The sequence below is a fragment of the Temnothorax longispinosus genome, chromosome 4 (assembly GCF_030848805.1).
Source record: "Temnothorax longispinosus isolate EJ_2023e chromosome 4, Tlon_JGU_v1, whole genome shotgun sequence".
Lineage (NCBI taxonomy): Eukaryota > Metazoa > Arthropoda > Insecta > Hymenoptera > Formicidae > Temnothorax > Temnothorax longispinosus.
In genome coordinates, this window is record NC_092361.1 from 15,849,594 (window position 1) to 15,872,802 (window position 23,209).

The 23,209-nt window shown below is 42.7% G+C and overlaps 3 protein-coding genes across 4 annotated transcripts in view; all 3 read right to left on the reverse strand.

The window, feature by feature from the left end:
• Positions 1-940: 940 nt before the first annotated feature.
• On the reverse strand, positions 941-5,388 carry LOC139811579 (uncharacterized). The gene is made up of 4 exons (XM_071775850.1): positions 3,197-5,388; positions 1,894-2,001; positions 1,638-1,820; positions 941-1,507 (listed from the first exon to the last, which is right to left on the reverse strand). Exons 1-4 carry the CDS (start codon positions 4,120-4,122, stop codon positions 1,417-1,419), a joined length of 1,308 nt encoding a protein of 435 aa, XP_071631951.1. The 5' UTR covers positions 4,123-5,388; the 3' UTR covers positions 941-1,416.
• Positions 5,389-13,633: 8,245 nt separating this feature from the next.
• LOC139811595 (uncharacterized) overlaps positions 13,634-23,209 on the reverse strand; it is a 29,504-nt gene continuing 19,928 nt past the window's right edge. For both annotated transcript variants that reach the window (XM_071775889.1, XM_071775890.1), the window contains one exon: positions 13,634-17,748. In XM_071775889.1, the coding sequence (XP_071631990.1) occupies positions 14,586-17,748 (3,163 nt within the window). In that variant the 3' untranslated portion in view covers positions 13,634-14,585. The remainder of the gene's footprint in view (positions 17,749-23,209) is intronic.
• LOC139811596 (uncharacterized) lies at positions 18,854-23,197 on the reverse strand. Its single transcript, XM_071775891.1, has one exon. It carries the CDS (start codon positions 23,033-23,035, stop codon positions 20,042-20,044), a length of 2,994 nt encoding a protein of 997 aa, XP_071631992.1. The 5' UTR covers positions 23,036-23,197; the 3' UTR covers positions 18,854-20,041.

Below are 23,209 nucleotides of genomic sequence, written 5' to 3' on the forward strand. Positions count from 1 at the left end.
ATAATTCCAGTGTTCTATTTCTAACGTATTATTTTCTCAGATTCTTTGAGCAATTCGGTGTCATTTCTTTCCTTAGTGAAAATGTCGGGAGAGATCGTCATTTATTGCGACTTTCTAGTTATTAGCATTATTTATCTTTACATCTAAGTCTCAAATTAACGTTCTGTTAAATTACAGTTCGCTTAAAATTGAGTGAAGGGTATGATTGTTTTATTCTCTCTCTCTTCCGAAGTGTTTCACCAGAAAACTCTTACTTGCTTAATCGATTTTGTTTTGTTTCGAGTAATTTCTCTCTTTCGTTCAATTATTTGATAATAACAGATGTCTTATTTTTGTTTAGGAACAATTAACTGCATATTTCAATCATAGAATCTATCTTTAAAAAGTAATGAATTACAAATACATTTGTAACACAAGTGGTGTAAAATCTATAATATATAATACAATATAGTTTTTTACAAAAATTACACTGGTGAAACATAATTATCGAGCGTCAATTAATGTCGAGCACGCGTTGTTACGTTAAGCCACAAAATTATCTGTTAACCCGTTTAATCTCGCCGGCAGCTTGTTAATTAAAAATTGCCGGCGTGCCTCGTTGCCGCTTGGCCGCTTGTAATTATTGTCAACGGTAATGTACGGCGTGTGTGCGCCGGATAATTGGTCAGCCCCTATTCGCCGTCCGAAAGTCCGCTGCATCCGTAAATTCTCGGGCCGCACTGCCATAGAATAACGCCGACCTACTTCTATACCCTGCGACTACTTTCACTTGCGAGGACGAGGTCGGCACGGATGCACGGGCGGAACGAATTTCCGAATAACATACCTTCAACATGCCTCGGCATTTCGTTCTTTAAGCCCAGTTTTTCGTCCCTTTCTTCATTCGTTACTTTTACGAAAGCTTTCGCGTCTCGAGCGTAACATTCATTTGTACGTAAAAATAAGACTTACTAATTGTTGCAAGCATAATCAGAAAAATCATCGTTTTAATATATTGACAGTATTATGTTTTTATTAAGAATCGTCGTTAATAAACTACAGGACGTTTTACATATTTTGGAACAATTAAAGCTGGATACCATCATGAAATAAATGAGGTGAAGATATTCTTCTTTTCAAGTGATTTCTTAATTTGAAATGGATAATAATGTAGCTAATATAATATCGATATTATCTATATAACATAATTAAATACTACAATTGATGCTGATATTATAGATAGAATTATTATATATATATAAAATGATAATATTATATGTAATTGATGTAGTACAATATTTCACCGATTTTTATACTCTCGCTGTTTCACGCGTAAAGCCGTGAAATTTGCATAATGTGCGAACATTAACGCCATAAATCAACGGACACGAAGGAGATATCGCGTGCGTACTGATCCTCAGGCTTCCTAGGCAGTCATTAACAGCTGATTGCCGTACAGTCTTTCTTCTTGACGGCGCTGAACACTTCACGAAGCTGGCCATTTCTCTTTACGACGTCGTCCGGAGTTCTGTCTCAATACAAAAATAACGCATGTTATTATCTTTTTTAAATTATTAAAAAATATATATTCGGGCATATCGCGGTTAACATAATACGACAGAACCTTATGAGAAGATGTGCCTGGAGAAGTCGATTACCTGGTGGCCAAGTTCCATAGGATGTTTTGGAGGATGTTGGACTCTGGCTCACCGCCGGCTAAGATCAACTCGCAGATAGACTGATCCTCGCAACCGATCGACTGATCGTCGAGTATGCGTGCCTGCTTGTGTTCGACCGGCAGATCGACAGATCGCAGCTTCGAGAGGACGATGCTCGGCTGGCTGATGGAATTAATCGTGGATTAAAAATATAAACGGGTGTTTTGAGTTAATCGAGGAAAATATAGAGACTTACGTTGTCGTGTTATCGATCCGTATGACGTTGGGCTTTAACGTCGCCAATAGTAAACCCAGCGGCAGGAAAGTACCAATTAGAGTAATGATTTTCTTCCAAGGGAACGGTCTGTGAACGACATATTCTGGTTTTATATTTGAAAGAAAAATAACTTGAGTCTTTTGAATAGATGTTAAAAAGATGAATCGTTTCGTTACATGATTCCAATGGAACGTATTATAAAGTTGTACAAACAATTCGAGATAATATATACAGTACCCTCCATAAGTTTGGAAACACTCTATAAAATGCAATATACAGAAAATAGTACATAATAAAATCAATATATTGTACTTTGTACTTAAAATAAAGAATTTCCATTAATTTTTACATTCCTCAAAGTAACCACACCTTTTGCTTTAATGACTGCCTTGCATATTCTCGGCATACGGTGGATCAACTTTTGAAGTTCAGTCGGGATACGTTTCCATTCTTGCTGGAGAACTTCCCAAAGGTGCACCTGTGACTTGTGATTCGCTGTTCAACAAATTCAACTCCGAGCACTTCGATGTCGCGAAATAATCATCCGACATATTTTCGGCATGTACAAGTGTTGCAAGTGTCCCAGGTGGAAATATATATGATTATTTGAACGTCTTACGACATATTCATACCAAAAATCTGCACAGATCGCTGCCGTGCGACTATTTATCTGTAAATAGTCGCACGTACGGCATCTGTCATAGAGTGTTTCCAAACTTATGGAGGGTACTGTAAGTTAGATTAGATAATTAAAAATTAAAGTATAATTAAAAATAATATAATTATTTAAAAATCTAAAATATAATATTTTGATATCAGATTATTATTTTTAAACATATTACATTTATGTCTTTTTCAAGGAAATACAAATTAAGTAATCATGTTAAATATGATCGTAATACAAATTCAGTTGAAGAAAGTTTTTATTTATTGCTTTGCGTGGATTTAATGGGTATTGAATAACACATTTCTTGCATTTTCTCTCTCTTTCTCTCTCTCGACATGCATATTCGTGTCAAACAAATATGCAATTTAAATATGCAATTAAAAAATGATAATATCTTAATCAAACTTGAAGCATATTTATACGGTTGGCTGCGTTACGTAATGCAATTAACGCATAAATGTTAAACGAGGTAATATATCGAGGAATACAGAAAAGTGAATATCATGCAGAGACCTAGATAGATAAATAAATAACGTTTAATATCATCTCTTTGGCATTGTTACGAATAACTATTTTTAAAGCAAACATATTAATGTCATATTTACGAGAGCTTACCTTCCTATTCGCGGATAAGCGATAGTCGAATGTGGGTCCTCCATAAATTGCACATCGTGATATTCGCCACCCGGTTGATAAAATGGATAGGGGAACTTCCGCTTTCTCGTGTAAGTTGACTCGTGTTGCTGAACTACCATAACACCGTTACTCTCCGGTCTCTTCACCTCGATCGCGGCCTCCTGCGACGTCGGCTGATAATCACTCTGACTCTGATCGGCGTAATAATTGACGGCGTACGGTGGCCTCGAGGCGTCATAGTAAATACCGGTCGATCGATGATCGGTCGTCGTTTTCCCGAATATCTCCTGCATCTCCGGCTTCGCGACGTTTTGGACGAACGTCTGATCGAACACGTGGCCAACGGTACCTTCCTCAAACTGCGATCTCGTACTCTCCGTAACGGTCTGCCGATCGTCGAAGGAATGACGGATGTTTGACGTTTGCACCACGCCGTCGTCCTGGAACTTAATTCTGCTCGAACGCGTCACCTCGTCCAGCAGACTGGTGATACCTTGAGACGCGTCCTGAAGGATATTCTGAAACCGCTCGTGCCGCGCGTCCAGGTGAACATTGTTGTCGAATCTCACGGGCTGCACATTGTTGAAGGGGTTCGTCCGGACAACTGGTTCCTCGATCTCGCCCAAATGCTTGCTAGGCTTAAAAACGTTGGAATCGTTCCGAGAGCGGGCTTCGGTCGGTGATGTTAATTCCCGATTAGAACTGTCGATGACCGGTCTTAATAACGAAACGATGGCCGTCGTTGTTTCGTGAACGGATTGATTCGTCGTCGAGGAAGTCTCCTCGAAGATGACTTTCGTTTCGCGTATCTCTTCCGACGCTTTGAGAGTCCTCGAGAACGTAAGACCGACGATCAAAAAACGAAGCAGGAGGAAGCGACACATGGGGATCTTATGCAACCACATGTTTCTCGTTCGATTAAGTCGGCAATCAGTGCGAATGATGTTTATGCGTCTGCGATGACGAGCGGGTGCGGAGAACAGTTATTTCCATTGCGTGACGTTCGCCGTACTAAGTCATTTGGCAGGACGTCCTGCGACTTTAACTCGCGAAAAAAAAGGCAAGAGCAACGATGTGCGTATTTTAAAAAGCGTGAACGTGAGAACGATTTCTTAATCACCGCCACGCTTGTCGTCCGCACTCCAATTGTAGTTGACAAAGTGAGCGTTGCGACGTTTAGTTCAAGCAGCGCGTCATAATGCATGACACGCCGCAACAAAGCAAGATCGTGTGTTTGAAAGCAATTTCACATAAAACTGAGATATTAATCAAATCGGTAACAATTAATCAAAGAGAAAGTAATCAATTTATTACCCTTCTTTCTCCTTTCGTCTCATCTTCGAGTTTGTCTTTTCGTTCTTGCAACTGTAGTTTTCTATATACAATTGTGCAAGACATATGAAAGTTAATTTGTGAATCTTTGGTCTAATGTAGGAAAAACATAACTTGCAAATAAGCCGGAATTATACCCTGGTAGAAATTTGTGCAATTTGACTGAACACTCAAGCAGTTACTATCTGGTATTACTGATATATGGAAGAACTTGGACGTTATCGCTTTTCTGCATTTTTATTTCACACGACTTCATGAAAGAAAATTCCGGAGAAATATTCAGCGGCACACATAGTAGAATGGAAATGAGCGAAACATACCAGACTGCTAAATTGCATAAGTAAGATACGAGACGTTACTTGCTCTAGCGTTCGCGGAACATGAGTATAATGAGCGGAAGGGGTGAAAAGACTTTCTAAGCCAAGTTTTATCGCCGAGCGGTGAGAGTCTGACCCTGTTTCGCGGCGAGGTCATACCGATATGTTCTATATGCTCCGCGGTGATCTTAACATTTTCATATTTCACAATAGAGAAGTAACTTTACACAAGCTGTTTACATTTCTTTCAAACAGCATTGCCTCGTACAATTGGCTTCACATTTGTATGAACAATTTCTACTGATACTTTATTAAATTATCAACAAAATATCGACAATTCATTAAAGATCGAAGCAAACAATTTACAAATCGAGCAAAGAAGAAAATTTATGAAACGTCAAATCGAGAATCTGGATATTTGATTATATTACCTTTTATTTTCTATAATTTTTCTTAATATATATTTTTATGTACATAAAGATACACAGTTTTAAATGTTTTTTGTGTACTTAGCGTACATTTTTTTACCTTTATAAGGTTCTTTTAAAGGTTTTTTTTCTTTTTTTATATTTTTTAAACAAATGTATAAAACTGATTTAACTTGAAATATATATTCAAGAAACTATCTAACAATTATCTAATATTATTTGATACTAATCCACACAAATACTTTCCTTGAAACTTTCTATCATTGCGTGTCCGACATCTGGACTAGATCTCGCTGTGATCTTTTCACCCCTTTCAGTTCGTCTCATATCGTTCTCGTTAACGCGACTCTCCTTCTAATACGACCGACAATGAAAGTAGACGTTTACTGCATGCATACGCGGACTGTTCTACCCTTTCTTCAGCGTCGTCACAATTGTTTTCGCGGTTAGGTGTCTAGGCTGACCTAATTCCAGTTTCGAGTAAGCTAGCTGACCGCCTCGTAACCGGAATTGGGAGTACAAGAAATTCGTCTCACGTCTCTGTAATCCCGAAAACGTGCCAATTCATTTTTATATTCATAGTGAAAGAAAGAAGAACCTGTTTTACGTAATTATCCTGATTTCGCAAGGTAGCAAAGATCGATCCGTTACTATCAACCGACCAATTGGATAAACTCATACCCTGATGGCTTTCGAATATTTTAAAAGAAATGCTGTAATGGAAATTTAACGCTCTAAGTTTACATTCAAGACTTTCCAGCATGCAAATTCTTGAGCTATCGGCAATAAACTTCAGAAGATGAAGAATATACGATGACATAACGTGGACACATCTGTTGATTTTGTTTGGGACGACGCGTAACGCGTTGCATACGCAGATATACGCGGAAATCGGTGGAAGAGCGTAGGCTGCTCGACGGAGACGAGAAAAGAAATCGTCCGTTTCTGGGTCGGCGCCAGGCAAAAAAATCCTAGATCGGTGAAAATCTGGCGGAAGAATCGGAAGCTGCTCGTAAAACGGAAACTGTTAAGAACGCGTTTCACTCGCGCGACGAGCAGGAATCACCATCGGCGACGTGAGAGGTAAAGGCACGGGCAAAGGGGAAAAAAAAGGAACGACGGAGGTTTCTGGGCCGCGAAAGCGCAAAAATCGGTAAACGGCCGATTCTACGATTTGTTCGCCGATCCGATTCCGTCTACTGTACGTCGAAGAAGGCCAAATCAGCGATTTGCCGAGCATGAAAATCAACGACGGCTTTCTTTGTCCTTCACGTCGGCATCGTGTCGGCGTGTCCTTAATTGTGCGGCCATTTAGCCAGAAACATCATTTTCTGTACTACCGCGATACGCATGCATTTAACTTGCAAATATATAATACAATATATCTATTAATATGGTATAGTATAATATATATTATTATAATACATATCTATATATTATATAAATAAAGTAAATAAATATAATATATTAAATAAATAGTTTCTCCTATTAAAACAGTAATATTTACTTATGCCAAAAGAGATTATTGTGTTGGAATTATTTAACTATAATAATACTAACAAGTTCTTTTGAATAAATTTAGAATTTCTTTACAAAATGTTCGTGTTTTACACCTTTATCGTAGGAATCGGCAACGGCAAACAAAGTAGAAAATCAGTCTCGAAAGGATTGAGATTCCTGATAGATTCCCATACGCGATCTCTCTGATGCAGCCGAAACTACTCGCGGTGCCGCGCCTAGAGGAGGCCGCGGCATAGAAGAGAGAGCAACTCCTTCGTGTCCCACGTCAGAACGTGAGTTCTACCGTGTAAACGGTGAAAGTAGCGATTTGACAAAAGGTAAAACTCACGTGAAAATGACACTGTCGATGGTCGGGGACGCGACATAGAATCGGGCGACAATGAGACGCCCGTCTTGTCGTCACCCTCATTGTCACGAGCGCCGCAATTAGCGCGTGACACGAACGGTCTGGGTCTGTTTCTCATTGTCACGTTGTCTTCTAACGTCGGCGAATACGACTCTCGCCGAAGCGAGGGAGGAGGACAATGCGAGTACAAGTAACGAGACGAGTACGGGAAATGATCGGAGATCAGCTACGCGCCACTTGAGTTTTCTCGGTCAATCACGGCAACGTCTTCGCTCGCTCGCTTCGCTATCGCTATGCGGCATGAACAATCCCATCAAGAGTGGTAATTAAAATCGCCGCGGAGATCGAAGACAGGGCAATTAAAATCGCCGCAAGATTGAAGACAGGTTGCGTACGATCGTTTCGTTGCTCCTTCGTCCGGATGCGTTAGACGCGCGTCTCGAATTATCGTCCGGATTTTTGCAACGCTGTAAGTGTGTCTGATTAGAGATGCTGATAAGTGAGAAAGCGTATTGTAAATAACTCGTCGAAGTGATTGTTTTAACGTACAAGCGGATCGATCAAAGATTCGTTAACGGAGATCTCAGTAATCTCGACGAATAAAAATATAAGAATGTTTAAGGCCCAGTTTCACAATTGTCGGTTAACTTTTTATCTTAGATTACTCACTCTTCGTCTCCTTCTAACGTCCCCCTTAGAAAGAGACGAAGAGTGTGTTAATCTAAGATTAAAAGTTAACCGACACTTGTAAAACTGGGCCTAGGAATTTTATTTATAACCGACAAATAAATTTTTTAATAGTGCAATATACATACGTAGCGTATTTGTGATTCTAAGATCGTAGACTAATTAGGATATATTAATATCTAAACGTACCATAATATATATTTGCCATGTAAACAGAATTAGAAAGACGTTTCAGCCTCATTTGAGAGAACTTTCCATCTCCATCGTTTTACTCTAGTCATCTAGCGCTCGTTATTCCTACAGAAATTCACGCGAAAGCGAGGCATTCTGAAATAAATAAATATATATCTGTCCAAGAATATGAAATGTCTCGTATCTCAACCATTCTACGAGGCTATTAGAAAAGCGAATGCCTTGGAAACCGCTATACGTCTCGCGGTCCTACATAACGTACAAGCAGTGTGTCTCACGCAAAAATACAGACATCGCTCACTTGTCGGAGGCCAGAGTGATGGGCTCGATCTCATCGATCATCGATCGTGACCGGCATGACTGACCTCGCCTCCCATTGTTGTTTCATTGTATTCCAAGAACGATCGTTATCCAGGAGCGAAAGAGAAAAAATCCTCGTGGGGAACCGCCGGCGTGGGATGGAGCGGCTGGAGCGAGAAAGGAAGAAACCGCGAGATGGGAAGAGAGAAAGGGACACGCGCGGAAATCGCGGGCGAGAAGGAGAGACAATGTGGCGCCCGTTCTCCAGGTTGACCAAGCCAAGGAGGTAAGACACGGAATAACACAACGGCCACGGGGAACGGAGGAAGATGCAAAATGGACCAAGCACCGACGAAGTGGGGATCTGGATTAAAAGCAAACGAGGGCAACGTCTCAGCAACAGAGCCATCTCGGACCTTGAAGAGTCGAGGTCGCCGACGTACTCCACTTCCGCATTCGTGACGTCGCTCTGTTGTCGTCGTCGTCGTTGTTGTTGTTACTGTTGTTGTTACTGTTGTTGTTGCTGCTGCTGCTGCTGTTACTGTTACCACTGTCATTCCGTACCCCGGCGCACGCGTTGCGCGGCAGTTCCTGCTAACGGATCTCCGAGCGGCGACACACGGGCCTAGTTGTTCATGTAATTGAAGGCGACTCGGACGACTAATATCGACACGGTCAGTGCGACACGTAGTGTACGCGAATTGTTCGTTCTCCTTCGGCGCTCTATCGCGTTATGTAGAATTCCGTAGAATTAAGTAAACGACGTGCGAAGTCACGGGGCGGTTATCTGAGGCCGGGTGATGACAGTGATCTCGACGAGAATAGTAATTCTCTAACTGTTTCTCTAAAACTCTAACTCTGACTAGTATACGACTTCATTGTGATTCCGCTGATTATTTATCAATTTTTATAGCCGTCGTTTCCCCTCGTTATATTTAATGCCATTTTCAGAATAATGTAGTTTTCTGACAGTTATTAATACGCGATTTACTACTCTTCTTCTTCGCGTTAAAGATGAGGCTCCATAAAAGCATTTTTGAACAAATCTATTATAATAATATTAAGTAACTAAAAGCGAGAATTCTGTTAACAAAATCCTAAGAGATGAGGTACGAAATAAGGTTCCTCGTGTTTCAGATGACGACAAGAGGAGCGGTATGCCTGCTCCTGACGATCTTGACGTCAGGAGGTTCGCTGGCTAGCACAAGGTACTTCGTGAAAATGCGAACGAACGCGTCCGAGATGTTTAGAACGAAGGCGGACAACTTAAGGATTCTTCAGGATCCGATAGCGATCACGCCGAATCCTCTGTACGATAACGCGGGGAACGAGCACCAAGCCGAGGACGGGAGAATGACCAAAGAGATATCGAGCGATCAGTATAATCGAAGAAATTCCTTTGTCGAATCTTCGACCTTCAATCCGGACGTGCTCAATAAGTTTCTCGAGGAATATGCGAACAAAGTTAAAACCACTACCGAGAGGAATTTCAAATATCCCTTCAGAATCGTGAAACCACCCGCGGAACCTCTCGTTCTCGAAATCGACAGCGAGACCACCGAGACCACGACCAGCCACGAACAGGGCGAGAAATTTGATCAGATCTCAAATGCTACTTCAACGGATGATGCGGTAAGGACCATATATTTTAGATAAAATAATTGATATTTTGTCTTTAGAATAATTGAATTTTAAAAAAAGCCAAGAAAGGATATTTTAATAATTTTAAATTCCGTGCTATTTATAATATAATTTATAATATAATATAATATAATATAATTTGTTGTTAGATAATAAAGAATATGTTGGTTAATTTTTCATTATTTTTGCTGATTTAGTTAAGCGAGGCGTTGAACGATACCTTGAAAAGAAACAAGTACTACGGCACGAACAATTATGAAGATAACAGAAACGGCTGGGTGACGCTGGAAGCAATTCCGTGGTCTAAGAGCAAAATTTCCAAGTGGCAGGCCAATCCCAGCACGCAACGACCTTGGCCAGAGATAAAGCCATGGGATAAACCGAGCATGAAACCATGGGCCAGTGACTTTACCATCAGACCCACTTATGAAAACAACATACCGTGGTAAGTACCACAACCATTAATTTTCCTTTCATTACGCGGTCTTATGTACAATTTTTGAAAATAGGTTTTGTGGTTATTATGACGAGAGATATTTATTGTTAGCGTCCAATTAAAACTTTCTTTCTTGCAAGCTGTTTACAAAGTTCAGCGATATACCTCAAGTTACGCGATACTCTCTACATTAATATTAAGAAGTGTATAATCAGAAAGTCTCGTAGAAATTGATTCACTTCTTACTTCTTTATTCCTTTATTTGCATAACAAAGCCAATTTGTGCAAAAGATGCAAATGAATTTTTTTATTTATTAACATCTTCTAAAGATCTCAAGACTTAATTTTTTTTTTATTATCAAAAGAGTCTTCCAGATAAAAATTGCGTTATATCAGTCTATTAACTAGATTTTTTTTATTTTTATCTTATATTACACGAAAGGTGTTTCTCGGCGAAATATCGGCTTTAAGCAAATGCAAAAATAAACGATCGTGTCCCAGGTACGACAAGCCAAAACCCAATTGGCCCGAGAGCAACGAGAAGCCGTGGCAGAAACCAATTTCACGTCCCCCATACCGCCCTGACGACGCGTCTAATCAGGCGCAGAAGTGGCCGCCGGAGAGACCGTCCTGGAACAAGTACGACCCTCATCGTCCCAACAGCGATATCATCACGGACGACAGACCGTCCAATTTCCCCAGCAGCACTTGGTCCAGACCGCAGACCGCCTCGTATCAATTTATCGATAGATATTCGGACAAGGACCAATCGGGTGACGGAAGCAATTGGCACGATTACCCGTCCAGATACGATCAGGCTCGACCTCGGCCCAGTGTGATTACCGAGAGGCCGAATTTCTCGCATTATCAGTACGTGGACAATCATCCGCCGAGTCATCCGGCGAGCGGCGACGGCCAGTGGGTCCTCTTATCGTCGAACCGGGGATATGCGAAATCGAGACAGAGATCAATCAAGTTCGACGCGATAAATTCAGCAGACCCGTTCAAGAGGGTCAACACGACAGGTCGCGGAAACGGAGGAAAACAAGATGAAGATCCTGCAATAGCTGTGATGACGTCGAAACGCCAGGTTAGGCTAGATGATCAAAGAGAGATCAAGTATTGATTGTAATTTAGCTAAAGTATGTCCCCTACCTCGCGTCAAGCAGTTTTTATTTTTTCAATTTGACGAATTTTGAACAATTTGAACTTTTTGACTTTACTTTTGACTTTACTTTTTGACTTACTATTTGACAATTTGACTTTATTTGAACAATAATTAAAATGTCATGGATGATTTAATTTCGCGAAGATAGTTATTGTTAGTGACGTGGAGATTGATTGACAAAGGGGATATCGCTGACGGCCGCTTTATGAAAGATCGTTTACCTAGGTCAGATTGACGGTGTTGCCATCGATCAACGGCACGAACACGACGACGTCCCACGGAGGCCTTCTGGAAGTCGAGAAGACGTTCAAGAGCGTCGAACAGAGCCGCAAGGAGTACGAGATGGAGAAGCTGTCGACCGTACCGAATATCCTGAACAAAAGACCAATCAGGCAGCACACCCTGAGCACACAACCGTCGAGTTCGGCCGTTTTAGCAGCCGTCGGAGCAGGTACGGCTGTAACAAATCAACTTAAAATATACTTCAAAATAACTTAAAATGTACTATAAAGTATATTAATTGCTTGTCCCTGACAAGATTTACATTTCGAGTTAACGTAAAAAGAGATATACTGGCTTGAAATTCTTTTGACATTTAATGAGATTGATTTTTACTTAAATATTCAGTTTAGTCGAAAAATAAAAAATCATTAATATGTAAATAACAATATATGTATACATAATTTCAACGTTTTTATTAAAATTTCCAATTACATATTGCAAAAGTAAATTTAATGTTATTTAAATTATTCCTACATTATTCACGTCAACAAAGAGCAACTTTTCGTGATAAAAATACACTTAATCCAATGTGCGTAATATATATCTTGAAAATTTAAATTGCTGAATATTATAGTATGTTTATTTAAATTAATTTTGTTAATTATCATACCATTTGTCCAACAACAGGTATGCTTCCGGCGACAATGGCGATGATGCTACCGATAATGCTGGGTCGTCGAAAGAGAGATCTGAGACTGATGGAACACACCCTGAACAACGATCTCGAAGTGCATAAGCTCACGAGGGAGTATAACGTTCAACTAAAGAGACCAGTAGGACCGTAGGAATTATGATAGCAGAATTCGCGTTCGAAGAACTCATTAGGAACGATAGGGTGAACGATAAGGAACGCAGCGCACGCGCACGACACATGCGAATTACGTTGGGATGCAGGACAAAACATTGAGGGTCCAGAAACGGAAATGGTTCACCCGGAAATTGATTTCGCGTCGACTACGCATCTGTTCCGTGTCATTAAATTGAACGACCAAACGGTACATTATATATATGACATGGCAGTATTATTGGAACACTTATACACGTTCTCGTATTTTTATAGCGTATATTTCTCAAGTCTATTGAAAATTAATTTCAATTCCGAATTATGAAGAGATAGAGCCTACATTTCGATCGCATGTTGGATCTGAAGTCAAGTGATGTATTTCGCAAACCATTTTCCAAGATATTGCATTATATATTAATCAGTTAGACTATAGACAGCGTATCAATACTGAATACGCTTCTGAATAACCAATGTATCCCTATTACAGGCGAGTGTATAAGCACGATCGATTTAGAATACCTGTTGCTGTTCTCATAGTCACTGGGGTAAAGCGCGAAATTAGGGGTAAAAAGTTCATCGTAATCGCGGTTGAAAGGAAAAAAACAATTTCCGAGCGCCACTTTGCTAGTTCTTCGTTTTGGATTACCGCATTTAAATTGCCGTTGGCACAGCGCGATTGTATAAAAGAAAACGTAATACGTTCCGACTTTTATCGCCATCCGCATGAATATTTATCATCTCATATTTTACGCTTGATCGCGAACATCGTCGCGTCGGCGAATGTAAATTCCCGATTTATTCCGCGATGCGATAAGCGCTCTATCTGCAACAAATTAAATTGCGTCATAAATTGTCGAATTTGTGTTCGTTTATGATCCAACGGCATATCGGACTGTTCGGTATTTTTCTCCCAGATACGACTCGAAGTAATCGCGGCAACTTTCCGCTTCAAAGATCAATGTTACGAGAGAGACACAAGCGGTTCACATTCTCCAATATTTATTTACATAGCGCATATCAGGGTATTACATAGAGAGTTTGCATACTTATCTATTTATTTATTTATTCGTTCAACTTGTTTTATTTATTTAGTTATATATAGCGTACTTTACAGTATAAGCCCAATAATCGGCTCCACCATATGTCTTCGCTCGCCCTCCAGCGAGAGGGTAAGAGAGCAGCGCGCATATATACCAAACAATTGTAGAGAGATTAAAAAGCGACTTTCAATAAAGATCCAATCGATCCCGTGTGTGGAAGAGAGAGAGAGAAAGGAAAAAAATCTCTCGAAACCCCTCACCAAACCCGCGGCTATCTCGATCGTTCTGGTTTCAACAAAGTACCCCTAGAATGCATCTTATCACGCTGTATAGCGCGTGTCGAGTTGCATTCCGTGCACGCTTACCAGGACCCGAAGACTAAAGTTAAGACACTTTGTGTTAATCGAATGAAGTTTTTTTGAACAATGATTGTGTGGAATAGGCGTTGAGGCCATCGCCGTCGATTGTCGATCCCTCGCGCGTCGAGCACCGAGAAAAATCCTAGAAGAAGATACATTTCGCGATACCTTGAAGAGGACGACGCCGCGCGTTCAGTGATCGGAACAGTAGTCTATGTTCCTCTTCGTCGTTTTAGCTTTCTAAGTGAAAGGACGATCGCGTATCGTATCGTATCGCATCGTTTACGGATGGACAAAAATGATTGTCCGTGAAATCGCGTCTTAAATCGACTGCGAAGAAGTCGGGGAGGGGGAGAGTCGCTTCTTCGCGTTCCCTCTGACTACCGTTACTAGGACTACGGTCGTCGTCACGCTACTATCCGGCGTTACACGGTGGACCCGCGTGTCCACCGTATTGCGCCGTGAAACTGGGAAACGCGTGTCGTCGTATGACGCGAGAACTTCCATCGCTGCTCCTCCGAGTTTTCCCTTCCCCTCATTCCTCGCCGTTGATCCTCTTCTGCACGTGACCTAGATACCGCGCGAAGCCCTCGCTGGCGTGCTTGAGAATCGTCAAACCCAGTCTGAACTTGATCTCGGCCACCTTCTTCACGAAATTTATGAGACTGAAGCCCTCCGAGGGTTTCGTCGTGGTCGAGCCGTCGAACCACTCGACGGTCGTCGCTTCGGGATTCTTCAGGTCCGTGGGATGCGTAGTACCCTTATCGGATGAATTCTCCGGAGAGACACTGCTACCGTCTTCATTTATTTTTCCAATCGTGGGGGTCGCGAGGTCCTCCGTGTGTTCCACGCTGGTTTTCAAAGTGGACGCCTTCACGCGAGTGTTAGCTTCCTCCTCCTCCTTCCTTTTCTGCCCCTCAAGATCCTCCACTTCGTTGTTCTCGTTGCTGCCCCTCTTGTGCGGCATCCCGCCACCCGGCAGCGCCGAATCGATGATGTCCAGAATCTCGTTGCTCAGATCTTCTTCCTTCTCCGCCTCCTCGCGCTCCTCTTCCAGTTCGTGCTTCGACGGTATTATCTGTATTACCGAGTCCCTCTTCAACCTCGAGCTTCGCCCTCGACCGCCCTCGGCCTCGTCAACGGCGGCGCGTTTGACTTTGAGGGATCGCGGCCCGTGCTCGACGGCCACCGCGGTCGGCGTTATCTCAATTTCCTCGTATCCGTCGTCTGGTCGGGCAGTCGATACTGCCAGATGCGCCTGGCCATAGCTGTGCAAGGCGGCCGCGTTCGGGAAATCGAAGCCCTGTGCAACGTCCCTCTCGAACTGCGTCTGTCCGATCTCCGTAGACACGTAACCGACGCCCTTCTTGTTGTCCACCGGCAAGTTCGACACTTTCACGTCGAACGGATATTCCTTGGGTACGTTGCCGACCACGAATTGCCGATTCGCCGCCGAGCCCGCGTTGACTTCCGCCGAACTTCCGAGATCCGGACGCTTGCGATCGTAGTAAACCGGAGTAGTTTGCGCCTCGGGATACCGAAACTCTGTGTTCCGATACTTCACCGCCGGCTTGGTGTTTTCCACTGTTTTGTAAACGGGAGAAGTAGACACCGGCGGATATCTCGAGTCGACCTTCTTCGTCGTTTGAGTGTCGTACGCGCCATCGTAATGCTGATATTGATAGTAGTTGCCGTTGTTGTAGCTGTCCTTCCCTCCCGAATATTTATTCTCGTAATTCGTCATACCCTGGAACACCTTGGACAACATCTCCTCCTCGCTCTGCCCGTAATTACCGCCGTATTCATCCATATTGTACTTGTAGTTCGGCTCCACCTCATAGTTCCTACGTGTGATTGTACCGCCGAAGGGATAAAGGAAATACGAGGCGAGACCGAGACCCAGGCCTACCAGCGACATGACACCGAAGCTGGGCATCACTTCGCGACTGAGGAAGTTGTAGATCTGAGTGCCGATCGCCTTCTGCGGCTGCTTCTTCTTGGTCTTCGTCGAGTTCCCGACCTTTGTCTCGGGCGCGATCTTCGATTCTTGGACCTCGTTATCCACGTAGGTGGAATCAGTAACGCTTTCGCTGGTCTCCATCTGGATAGGCACCATCGCAATTGTCGTCGAGGTTGGCATCGAGGTCGTGGGCCTGCGCCTGCGATTCTTGTTCTTCTTCCTCTTCGAGCTATGCCTCGGCCGCTTCGTGCTGGTCGACGCTGTCGTACTTGGCGCCGATGTCGTCGCTACCTCCGTTTGTGTTTCCACATTAATCTTGGTCAGCTCGGGATTAAAGTCAAACTTTAGATCTATTCTGGAATTGTCAAGATCTTCCGTGTCCTTCAACACGATCTCATCCATTTTGTTCTTGTCGACCTTCTCGATCTTCAAGATCGGCGCGTTTACCTTGATCGGCTCTATCTCAATCTGCGTAGTCTCGTCCACGGGCTTCTTAAGCTGCACCTTCAGCACGTTGTTCCCCTTTGTGCCGATCGGTTTCGATCTCACTGGCACCTCCACAAGATCCGCGCTTGACAAAGTCGATTTCAACGCACTGGCGCTTAGGGTGGACGCGGTAGTAGCTGGAAGCAAAGTGATCGGAGTCTTCTGAGTGTCCATGAGCACCGACGCCTTTATCTTCGTAACGAACAACGGCTTCTCGGTATTCTCCTGCTTGTTCTGCGGGGTCGTGATGATCGGGACCGGTTTAAAGGTCACCTTTTCGATCTTACCCGTCGACGCGGAAGTCTCATTCTTCGCTGTTTCAGGCTTGATCGTGGCTTTCCTCGTTGGCTTCGGTCTGGCCGGTTTCGTCGTTGTCACCTTCGTTGTCGTCGGCTTAGAATGCGAGGTCGTTCTCGGCGTGGTGACTTTCGGCTTAGAAGTGGTTCTCGGCGGTGGACTCTTCTTCGTCGTGACGACAGTCGTCAACGTTCCGTCGCTCGTTGTCGAAGTGCTCGTTGTCGTGGTGTGAGTCATCTTTAAAGTCGTGCTCGACGAGGTTTCTACCTTTCCTGAATCTTGAGTAATTTTCTCCGGTCTCAAAGTAGTCGCGATCTTCTTCATCGTCGTCGCGGTCGGTTTCTTCGTGATCACGGTCACTTTCTCGGTGGTTATAACAGGCGTCAACAGTGGTGTGGTCTTCTCCATGATCTTTTCAGGGATCGTCTCCACTTTTTCGACCGACGAGCTCGGTCTCACCGTAAGTCGTACCTCCGTCTGGAACGGCTGCTGCGTCTTCGTCTTCTCGATCTCCACGCTCTTCACAGTTGTGGACGGCGGATTTAACAGAATCCAAGTGGAAATACCGCCGGTGGTCGTCGGGTGATTTTTGTAGGCGGTAATCAGCCTCGTCGTGCTCATCTCCCGCTCGAGCTCCTCTTCCGTCATCGCCATCGCTTGGCCTGGATGGCTGGTCTCGAAGTAGCTGAACTTGGAATTAATCGGCCTGCCGAAACTCACGGGCTCCAAATTGCTGGTCTCCGAACTAACGTCCCTTATCAACGAAGGGGTGTTCTTCTCCGAGGATTTCGGCGTAGTCGCGACGCTAGGCTCGGCCTTGACGAGTTCCTCGTTATTTACCTTCATCACATCCTGTGGATTTGTAACGTTGAGGAGTTGAGTGGCGACGGTTCTCAGAGATTGATCCATATATTGCAGATCCTTCAAATCACGGTGGGTGTCGTTCAGTTGTTCGCTGAAATAAAATGTCACCATTAGATTTGTTGAGGAGCAATGAAATATAGATTCGCAGAATATTCCCAATTTAAACAATCAGCGCGTTATCAACGCGACGTAATATCAGATTTTATATATATAAAAGATTTATATCTATCATATCATATTGCGATAATTATTGTATGATGACATTTCATCTTGTTTTGAATCACGATTTTAATAATTTATAAAATAATAAGATGCACACATATACACTCTCTCTTGCTCTCTCTTTCATCTCTTATAAATAATTTGTATGAATATCTTTTTTGTGAATAATTTTGATAAATACATTTTTGTAAATAATTTTTACAAAAGTATATATGGCTGGATGAACCAAAAGATTAGCAAAAATGCCTAATGTTATTGAACATTATTCTTACCTTTTCTGTGCAATAATTATTGTTTGATGTTAATGGCTTGATTTGCGCAGTAAAAGACTGACACCACTGTCAAGCTCCATGAATATAATTAAATGTAAGATAAGAAAGCAATAGTGTAATAAAACAATGTAGTTTAGAATAAATTATTACACGTATCGACGTACGTGTCATCTACAATGTATTTTACATAATAAATGAATTAAAAAGATTAACCTATAATAAATTGAAACTTCTTTATTATTGGATTAAAGGTAATTTTAAGTTGTTTTCTGTTATCAGAGATATCTATAACCATTAATAGTTTTTAATTAATTAGCAACTAAAATTTAGAGATTTTCGTGAATCAAATTTTTGAAGAAGAAAAATAGATACCATAAAACTGTAATCTTTGGTTTATTTCTATTTTAATTTTAGTTTGAATAAATTTTAGTTTAACAAAAGTTTGAGTTTTTTCAAGCATATAATAAATTTTTTTAAGCTATAAAAAAAGGTAACATAAGATTAAACTTGATAGAGTAAAAGTTATTTCTGTTTTTGATATGCTTAAGTAATTAAATGATTAAATAAAGTGTAAAATGTAATAATCAAATATCGCATAATTTTTCATTATAATTATAATTTTAATTAGCGTTCTCTTTATGATAAATGTTATCATATTTTTATGGTAATATATAATAGATCAGGATTTAGAGGAATGGTAGGTACAAAGATAGGAACGTATATTTTTATATATAACATACATGAAGGCGTAAAAAATTATATGATCGCCCAATGAAGTATTAATCTTTTGTTCTGAATGTTTTATTAACATTACATATTCGTTGGCACAAATACTGTTAATGCCCTGAAATACTGTAAAATTTAATTAAGTTAAAGTACCAATATAATAGGAAACGCTAATCATAACTCTTTGCAGTCTTATGTCGAGCTGGACATAATTTTGCGGTCTATCACGGTAATTCTCTAAACATTCGAATCGATACACAATTATAATTAGCAAACTACATTTTTGCGACCTCCACAAATTTTTCTATAAATAATAAAAATTCTTTGATTTAAATTCGCCAGTGAGATGAAATTATGAACGAGATAATTGATCTTCGCTCATTTGCGAGAAATTTAGACCGCAAAGAGATAATATTAAATATTATAAACAGAGCATCTTTTTTTTAATACTACATATAGAATTTATAAATATACATGATACGATAAAATAAAAAGCGCAATACTCTCATTATTCTACACATGATCAGCGATAAATAAATAGTAATATAACGTGAATTAATAATTATTAATAGTAACGTAATAAAATATTAAGTTAATGAGATTGCACTGATTATTCTATCTATGTAATTATAATAAATAAATTAATTAATTAAATAGCAAGTATTTTCTTACCATCCTACTTTTGGCGTAAGAGAATAAATTAAGCTATTAAACATACAAAAATATATTATTTTGCGATATAATCATCTTAATTATTTTACATAAATTATATTTATGAAGGACGGATGTGAGAACTGTTAATTATTATATTTATTTAGTTATTATCTTATCCACTCAGGATAAAGTAAACTTTACCCTTAATGAAGGAAAATACCATACGATTATCCTGCATTATCATTATATGCGCTACATCAGCATATAATGTTTTAAAACAAACATAATCATCTACCTATTTTCTCTCTTTGCTTTTCCTACTAACCACGCATCATTTTCAATCCGTTACCGTACGATGCAAACGGTCATTACGGTATGTCTTGTAAATCTCATCCAATTTAAGGTAACTCTAAAAACGGGAGCGTACTTGCTTCATACAAGCTTTGTGCCATGGCTCTCCTACTTATCCGAAGATCACCAAGAGCGTTACAAGATCAATCGAAGTGCGATTCATCTTCTGCGCTTCCTACGTCTACTCTTCCACTCGTTCAGACGATCGTACTTGTGCACGGCTCGCCTGACGAACTCCTCGAGATTCGGTGCGAAACTGATCGTCTTGTGGGCGGAACGCCCGAAATCGAGGACGCTCGGTATCGCCCACGGGAAGACGACCGCGGCTACGCCGAGCACGCCGGCTGCCATTGCGGCGAACGGCGCCGCGGCGAGGCTGAAGAAGCCGTAACCCACCGGATTTAAGAAGGAAAAGTACGTGAAAACTGAAGCCATTGACTCCAATACACTGCCTGGCGACAGTTCATCATCGTCGTCGTCGTCGTCGTCGTCGTTGGACGACGATCCCGAAGAGCCTGAAGTCGACGACGAAGCCTGACTAGCAATGCTCGATAAAGCGGCGGGATTAACTGCGATACTAGGTCGACTGGGAAGACTCGGCAATTGCAAGGTACCTAGACCGCCACTGGCCTGACCTTTCACCGGACCAGGTTTGACTAAGTACACGGGCAAGTCCTGAGCGGGATTTTCGGAGTCGAGACTCCCGGCGACAGGTGGCCCGCTCGCGGAAACGCCGGGACCAGCAGCGGGACCGTCGACGGACGATCCGGCGGGGCTCGCCGTCGCTTCCGCGTCCGTTAACGGAACGCTCGAGCCGGACACGCTGATCTGAGTGCCCTGGAACACCTCGACGGTCGATAGTCCCGGGGACTGAACGGGATCGTTCCACTGGGCTGGGATCTCGCTGGGATCTTTCTGGGAATCGTAATAGTTATGTTGGCCTGGTCGCGGCGTCTCGAGCGGGCTGGGGTTGTACGTTCCAGTCGACGCGGTTACGTAACTGTTCAGAGAATCCTCATGGAAGAGATCGGTGAACGCTTCGGCGTATTTCTCGCTCTCGTCCGCGCCGCCGTAGCTCTGCGTTGCCAATGAGGTCTGCTGATCCCCCGCGATCGCCGGTGTACCACTTGGCGTAAACACGTTTGTGTTCGAGACGTGCGAGTTGACAATTATGTTCAGATCGGTGCACCCTTCCTTGCTCTGAATCGTATTGTTCACTCGAGTGTAAGTGTTTATCATGATCGTCGGGCAGTTCGCGTTGTCGGTCGAAGGGAAAGTATTGTTCTCCTGCTTGGGAGGTCCCTTATCTTCGTCCTTCTGAGAAGTGAACATTATGTGAACGTTGGGTCTTTGTGCCAGTCCCGAGGACCCCGAGGACCCCGAGGAAGATCCCGAAGAAGCCGCTTGATCGGCGGCCGCCGTGTCTGTTTCGGGCGTTTTCAATTGCGTCACTGTCACATTCGGCTTCTTCAAGCCGTCGTTCAGGATATGAACCACTGTATTCTGCGTCACGTGTGTCAGAGGGTTAAAAACAGTCTTGTTCCGCAGCGACGCCACGTCGGACCAAGAGGAAGGAACAAAAGTAGCGGAAGAATTCGAAGACCCTACGTATTGAGGACGAACGACTGAACTCGGGTTTGACCATTGGATCGGATAGTTCGCGTGAGAGTCTGTTTTATCGAGATCTTGATTCGGCGGTGTATCCTGAAAAACGACGCTCTCATAATTGTCGACGTAATCGTTTAACGGACGATTAGGCTCCAAGTTTTCGTAGATCGATTCGAAGACCGGCTCGGTCGTTTTGTCGTTATTGTAATCCAAAAATTGTGTTGTACTGTTTGGAACGATCGCCGGTACCTTCAACCAGTGAATGATTTTCTTCACGCTGGAGTCGAGGATCGGGTCCGTGTCAAAGTAATTATTCGACGATAAGATCGGCGTTCCGTCAGCGTCCGAAAGACCCGACTCGTGACTCGTGTCCTCCAAGGACGCGGTGTATTTCTCGTAATTGTATAAATCCTCCATGTCCTGAAGTGCCTCGTTCGGCCAGTTCTTCAAGTGCGCGCTGTATTGCACGGACGTACCGCCGTGCTCGTCCTTTATTTTGTTCCCACCATCGACTTCCTGACTCGGCGACTTCTGAACGGACGAGGAATGACCGTTCTTCGTCGGTTTGGACGTCGCGCGATTGTTCGAACCGGGCTTCTTCGCAGCTGTTCTCGTTAAATAGCCCTTTGCTGGCTGTTTCAGTTCGATACCGGCAGAACCAGCGTCGTTGCCATTCTTCAACTTCGTATTCGACACAACGTCGCTGGCGTTCCGCCGACTCGAATTCAAGTACGGATGCCGGAGTTTAACGAAACTTCTACGAGTAACTGCGTTTCCGTGAGGGAAACGACTGTGATCGACGACTTCAGATTTCGAATGTGGGACCGAGGACGTCTTCGTCCCGTGTGCCGATCTTTCTGAATTATTCAAACCGTTGCCGCCATAGTGGCGGAGAGAATCAGTGATAACACCCGACTTTGAATTTTCGTGCGAAAGTACGACCGGGTCTGTATTTTTACGAATCGAATTGCGATTTTTATGAATAGAACGAGTAGCAGCGTCTACCTGTTGATAATTACTCGGAACGTTCGTCCTTCCTATTTGCAAGAAAGATCTATTTACACCCCGCTCTGACTTCCAACGTGACGTCTCGCCTTCAATATCCTTATTCACGAATGAATCGGACCTAATCGAGCTTGACTTCCGACGATTTCCTACCGCGACAGAGATATCGTCATCCGTCTTCTCCGAACCAGATGCATGAGTTGCCAAGAAATCGTTTCCTGTCGGGTACGAGTACCTCGTTCGAGCGACTACCGATTCGAGATTTTCATTCGCAGTCACTCCAGATTTCGATCTCTCTAAATTCCCATTATTCATCGTTCCGGAATAATTCGTTCGAACGACTCTTAAATCGGGACTAAATCCTGCCCAGCCTATCTTTTCGTTCTGAATTGTTTTTGAATTGCTCGAGGAAACGTGAAGCGAAGATCCTCGAAGATCTGCCTCGCTCGAGTTTCGAACCGTGGCGATCCTCGCGATTTTACCTAACACATCCGTCCTTGAAAAATGTGGAGAAGCGATTATCGCTCTGGATTCAGGCATCGTCCAGATGTCGTCGAGCTTGGAACGACGAGCGCTAAACGATCGCGCCGCCGTCGCGCTCTGAGCGAAATCGCTCGCGTGTGAACCGACTGCGTTATGCTCGCGCGACGAATCAGCACTATCGCGGAAATATGTGATATACGACTTTCTATTACTTCCGGAAGTCCCTGTATA

Coding starts and splice junctions, on each gene's coding strand:
- LOC139811579 (XM_071775850.1), bottom strand. CDS start 4,122: ATGTGGTTGCATAAGATCCCCATGTGTCGCTTCCTCCTGCTTCGTTTT. Junction 1,821..1,893: donor CGGATCGATAACACGACAAC/GTAAGTCTCTAT, acceptor TAATTCCATCAG/CCAGCCGAGCATCGTCCTCT. Junction 1,508..1,637: donor CTATGGAACTTGGCCACCAG/GTAATCGACTTC, acceptor GTATTGAGACAG/AACTCCGGACGACGTCGTAA.
- LOC139811596 (XM_071775891.1), bottom strand. CDS start 23,035: ATGCCTGAATCCAGAGCGATAATCGCTTCTCCACATTTTTCAAGGACG.